General features: G+C 48.7%; 1 protein-coding gene across 3 annotated transcripts in view; it reads right to left on the bottom strand.

The window, feature by feature from the left end:
- Window positions 1–407: 407 nt before the first annotated feature.
- The window catches only part of LOC103765917, a 95,257-nt gene continuing 89,664 nt past the window's right edge, over window positions 408–6,000 (bottom strand). For all 3 annotated transcript variants that reach the window (XM_029965179.1, XM_018085393.2, XM_008932891.3), the window contains one exon: window positions 408–2,462. In XM_029965179.1, coding sequence (XP_029821039.1) covers window positions 2,334–2,462 — 129 coding nt within the window. In that variant the 3' untranslated portion in view covers window positions 408–2,333. The remainder of the gene's footprint in view (window positions 2,463–6,000) is intronic.

The following is a 6,000-nucleotide window of genomic DNA, read 5'->3' as shown; positions in this document are numbered from 1 at the left end:
GAGACCCAGCAGAGGTGTGAATATAGCAGCTGTCACACTTTATTTCACTGTTTTGTGGTTTGTTTGGTTTTTATTATTATTTTTCCTTCTGCTTGAAAAAGAAGAGACAGAGAAAAGTTACAAAAGTACTAAAAGGCAACAATATTGGCAGGATATCCCTGTTTCCCACTCCCACCCAGGGCAAGGCAGCCTGCCACACCTGCGTGCTGGCAGAAACACACCTCTGGGCCCCTGCACCTTGGCAGCTCTTGCTGAGCAAAGCCTGGGGCTGCAGGGCCATGCAGGGGCTGCTGCCCCAGCCATCTGCATGGATAATGCACCTCTCAGACAGGTACCAGGCTACGGCTGTCCCAGCTCCTGAGCACAGGAATTTGGTCCAAAGGGGCAATGCTTCCTGTCCTGCACTGGTCAGCTTGATCTGGCAGTAGTTAAAAAGCTGAGCTGTGTCATCAAAACAAGATAAGCAGAATTTCTACAGGGCAGGAGGAATCAGTAGAGGAATCAGCCTCTCTTGGAAAAAGGGACTTGCAGGGAACCACAACGCTCTGCCAGAGGTTCCTCACCAGTAAACACAAGCAACCTCTTGGAGGTGGTGCTGGTGCAGCGGGTGGCCCAGCTATAACAGTCTAGAGCCAAAATCAGGCTGAGCTGGAGCAGCATCAGGACTGACATCCTCTCACCACTTTGCCCAGCTGCTCTGCCTGCCTGAATGAGAGGCGGTTAGGGACATAGGAGGGTGGGGTGGGGGATTCAGGTCCCCAAATCTACAGCCTTTGGGCTTTCCCCAAGGATCTCAGTGAAGGGCTCAGACATTACCAGTGAAAGCTGGTTCACTGTGTGGCCTCCTACTGGCAGCTGGACTGACCATTGGTCTCATACAAAGAGCAGCATCAAAGACCTCCACACTGGAGCAGATTTAAAAACAAAAATTATTTTGTATTATTCACAGTTGCTTCTCTTGATCCAGACAAGTAGTAAACTGCTTGCTTCCTCTTCCACTCAGATACAGGTTCATGGTGGGGAATGCCTAGACAAAGAGGTTACTCTCTCCACCAGGTGCAGGAAAGGGAAATGCCTTGTACCTCTGCTTCAACAGGAGAGGCAAGAGTTTGTTTCATTAACAAAACACATATGTGCCTCAAGAACAGATCCCAGTCAAATACCAGTGGTAGCAAGGCCTGGCATGGTCCTGACTGCATCAGAACTGTCTATGGAGAAACAACCCACAGGTTCACCCAAACTCCCCTCCTGTTTCTTCCACCAGCAGACAGCCACTAAACAAACCTCTTTTTCCCCACTCCTTGCTACATCTGGGAATACTAGTTCCACTGATACCAGAAGAGTCCACGTGAATTTAATAGCTAGTATGAACAAGGGGAGTGGAAAGCTTGCTGGAGACATCAAATTGGTTTGGGTTTGATGGTACCAGTTACCTTCAGAAACATGTTAGGGCAGCAGGGTATTGGGACAATGCTACGGGGAAGTGCTGCTTATGCCAGAACACAGACAGCCTCAGCAGAGAGAAGACCCAAGAGCACACAGTCACCCCCAAGTTCTTCTCTTCTGCTGAGAGGACTGAGGGTAGGCACTGTGTTTTCCTGGATGGCTGGACTCAGACCTCTCATTCTAGAATTTTATTCTAACCCCTGATCTACAAGTGGGAGGCTCATGCCTCCCATTTCAATCCCTTTTTTGACAATATCACTGAATTACAGCAGACCACCTGGAACACGCAGTTAAATGTGCCGGTTACCCCTCCACACATCTCCCTGTCATAGGATTTTTCACTTAAGAGAGCTTGATGTGAATGCAATGATAACCATATCAGAGAGGGATCTTCTTGTTTTGCAAGCAGCCCTGTATAGCCTCTTTCTCCAGTCCTGAGCTCACTTTGGAGTAGAAGTGTCAGGTCTATAGCAAAGCACTGTAACTCGGGTATCTTTGGAAAACTGATTGGACTTGGTTTCACACCTTGATTACTCATCCCTGCTGCCATGCAGGACATACTAAGCTCTGAACCCCTCATACATATCTTCATTACTACCATTCTCATATTTAACACTGCCTTGGCGGCTCTCCTTACAGTTGTGGATCTGACTGGTTTGTTTTGCCCTGAAAGACAAAACTTACTCCCTTTGCCACTGTTCTCATGTGGCAATGGTAAGAAAGCAGGTGCTGATGCAAAGCTTCTTCCTGCCAGAGCGGCTGCATTGCAAAGATGTATCATTGGCCCTTTCTTCTCCCACCCCTCCCCTTGGGCGTCACCACCTCCCCTTCTCCCTGCCAGGCAGGAGGTTGGTTGATAGTTCCTGAGGTTTTTTGGAGAAACTCCTTCAGTAGGCACATGACGGTTCTTCCACTGGAGCTATTGGGCTCAGCGGCTTCAAGGTGCTGAGGGAACGGAAGGCAAAGGTGGATGGATCATACATAAAGTGGGGTGGCGGGCAGCCTCCATTGATGCTCTGCAGGGGAATAAAAAGAGGGATGAAGTCAGTGCTCATATAACCTGCAAACAGCGAAGTTCTTGCCTCAAGTGCTTTGTCATACCCCTCTCTGGTACAATTACACCTCCCTGAATGGGTGGTCATGCTTGTACTTGCAGCAAATGGCACTAACATAAGCAGTGCTCACATCCTACCCTTCAACTAAAAGGCATGCATGCCTCCCTCCTCCAGGACTAGGAGCTATGGGACCTGTAGCCACTAAATGAAACAGGTTAACCATGATGCATTTAGAGTCCCAGAGTCAGAACAGGATCACTGTCAAAAGGTATCCCTCGGAAAAGCTAAATTCAGATTCACTTAGCGTGCAAACAGGATCTATTACAATTTTGGAGCTCCGAGACAAACCAAGTTATCTCTGAAGACTCGTTCTTCAGGCCCCATTTTATAACGACTCTCCAGTAAGGATTTACAAATCAGCCTTTCTTAATCTCTCAAGTCCCAGGCACACTAAAACTCTCAAAAGTTTTGGTTCCAGACTCCACAGTTTAATGAGGAATGGCTGAGAGATGCCTGGAGGAAAAGATCCCACCTGATGGCCTTACAGCCTGGTTTGTACCATGGCCACTAAAAACCATTCTCTTCCCTTTTGCTCCCAGTGCTCAGAGCATGGTCAAAGCAGATTCAGAGTAAGGAGGCCAAAAATACCCATGCACTCCCCGCACTGTGTGACAGGACAGAAACACTGTTCCCCACCAGGCTTTGTGGTGACCCATGGATCCCAGAGGAATTATGGTGCTGAAGAAGTGATTCCAGTCTGTTAAATGTGAAGAGTTTTCTTTTTACTTTTCAGGAACTTTGTTTTGTTTCTTTCCTTATGCAAGCAGAAACACTAGAGGGGCAGCTACTTCACAGACACTTTTTGGTCAGGAGAGGAGGTCTCACTGCTCTATCAGCCAGTAGAGTATTTACTCATGATCCTGCAGAGTTCATTCCCCACGAAAAGGTGTGAGCTACTGAGTGCCACAGGTTGGGAAACTCATGCAAATGTCCCCTACTCTCATCTCACTTCCATCACTGTTGAGAAGGGCTTTACCATTGTTTTCATGGAGGTTAGAAAAAAACAACGAGAAATGGGTTAGAAAAAACACAAACACCACAGGCTGGGCAGACAAGTGAATGAGAGCAGCCCTGCAGAGAAGGACTTGGGGTTGATGGTTGATGAAAAACTCAACATGAGCTGTCAATGTGCACTCGCAGCCCAGAAAGCCAACTGTGGCCTGGGCTGCACCAAAAGAAGTGTGACCAGCGGGTCAACAGATGTGATTCTCCCCCTCTACTCTGCTGTGGTGAGACCCCACATGGTACTGCATGTGGTGCCCCCGATATAAGAAGGACATAGAACTGTTGGAGCAGGTCCAGAGGAAGTCCACAAAGTTGACAGGAGGACTGGAGAACTTTTCCAAGAAGATGGGCTGAGGAAGTTGGAGCTGTTCAGCCTGGAGAAGAAAAGGTTGTGTGGAGACCTCATAGCAGACTTCCAGTATCTGAAGGGGGCCTACAGGGAAGCCAGAGAGGGACTCTTTGTCAGGAACTGTAGTGACAGGACAAGGAACAATGGGTACAAATTGAAAGAGGGGAAATTTAGGCTGGATATTAGGAAGAAGTTATTTACTGTGAGGGTGATAAGGTACTGGAATAGGTTGCCTAGGGAGGTTGTGGACACCCCAACCCTGCCAGTGTTCAAGGCCAGGGCAGATAAGGCCTTGAGAAACCCGATCTAGTGGGAGGTGTCCTTGCCCATGGCAGACAGGGTTGGGACTAGGGATCTTTTAAGGTCCCTTCCAACCCTTAACATTCTGTGTGATTTGGATTGGGCTCTGGTATTAGAGGACTCTCTGCTGCCTTTTCTAGGCCTTTCCTAACTAGAACCATGGTTTCCTTTGCTCAGCCTGCACTATGACTGTTCCTCAAAGAATCAGGCTCTCTAGGAACAATTACAAACTTTACTGCCTCATCTAAGACAGAGGTTCATTCTGGCACTTCAAAATCAGGTCTATCAGACAGCTGCAACCACATAACAGCACAGTAAGGTGATGTTTTGATGCCCCACCTCTACCCTGACTGTGTTTTAACTTATCACAGGACAAGCACACACAAATTTTCCCCAAAAGCTGCTCAGATGGTTGGTCTCACCCAAACAGCCATAGCAAATCAGAGAGAGCTAGGGAAGTGTCCAAAAGGCAGGCCCCAGATGCTGCAGTAACTGCAGCAGGATCTGGAAGCCTCTGCCTCCAGCTCTTGGTCACAGTTCGGCCCCATGGGGCAGCCTTCATGTCAAAAAGGACATCTTTAAAAGCCAGTGTGGGCAGCATGTTCCTGCCTAGTTGGTATCTCCTCTGCAAATTAAGATGGGCACTTGAAAATGGAAAATGCCAACATGGTGCTTGGCATCAGTTGTGCCTGGAGTTTCAGCCAGCAAATCATGCCCTGCTACATTCCCCTGACACCTTGGCCAGCAGCATAAGAAACAAGAGAGGCAGATTTAAGGGCCTTTACTCAATAGCCACCTGCTGTGGGGTTATATATGGTGTGTGCTCTGGCAGGCCTCAGAGCTGGAGGGTAACATAGCAACCTCTATTCAAAGCTAAGGGGCAGAATAAATCAGCACATTTGTCCTTCTCCAGAGCAGAGAAGGTCCCCTGCCAGTGCCAAGAGGGAATGGGAACAAAGAACCTGGCAGTCCCCTCCATTTTGAAATGCCAGACAGGATTAGGGAAGGCAGCTGAATCCGTTCATTTCTGGCAGACGGCAAATGAAGAGGCTGGGGAAAGATGGGTCCAAAGGACAGACGAAAGTCATCTACAAAATTCACCAGGCTTTGGGTGGGCAGGTGCTCTGCAGTTTCTCTCTGGGCCTCCTTGTGAGGCCCTTCTGCGTGCGGCAGAAAGCTTTCCCAGGGCACTGTGAAGAAGACAGGCACAGAGAAAGGGTTGAGGTGAAGGACAGGGATGTAAGAAGACACGGGAGAATGCAGAGATTCACAGGTGGCCAGGCAGCTGCAAGTAAGACTCAAACTGCACCCAATCCTGCCTCTTTATCATGGCACCCTTTCAAGCAGCCACAGGATGATGGCTGGCTTTCAACAGCAGCAGACAAGGGCAGAATGAGAAGAGGCCGACACCTGACTGTAGGCAGTAACAGGAGAGGTAGTAATGCAACTGCCCTCTTTCAAGGCAACAACCTGCACTCCTTTATAACCCTGAGCAGTACAGGACTGTCTTGCACCTACTCCATGACTGACAGGGCAGCACCTCTGCTACGGATCTTGTTGGAAGTAGGAAACCTCCAAATCCCTTGACTTCCCTCTTGCAGAGGAGCATTTTTTGATTAGAGCTCTCAGGATGACCAGGCCTGATCTGGCTTAGTCCAAGATACCATTTGGGCTCACAGCATGTGGCAGTCTGGCTCTGATGAGTAGCACAAGGCAAAGCCCTATAGATGTATTTCCAGAAAGAAGACAGATAGAGCTGGCTGCCAGGGAGAGAAACACGTTCCT

This window comes from Manacus vitellinus, unplaced genomic scaffold (genome assembly GCF_001715985.3).
Source record: "Manacus vitellinus isolate BGI_N305 unplaced genomic scaffold, ASM171598v3 scaffold_8_pilon, whole genome shotgun sequence".
Classification (NCBI taxonomy): Eukaryota; Metazoa; Chordata; class Aves; order Passeriformes; family Pipridae; genus Manacus; species Manacus vitellinus.
This window is presented reverse-complemented; position numbering and strand designations above follow the sequence as displayed.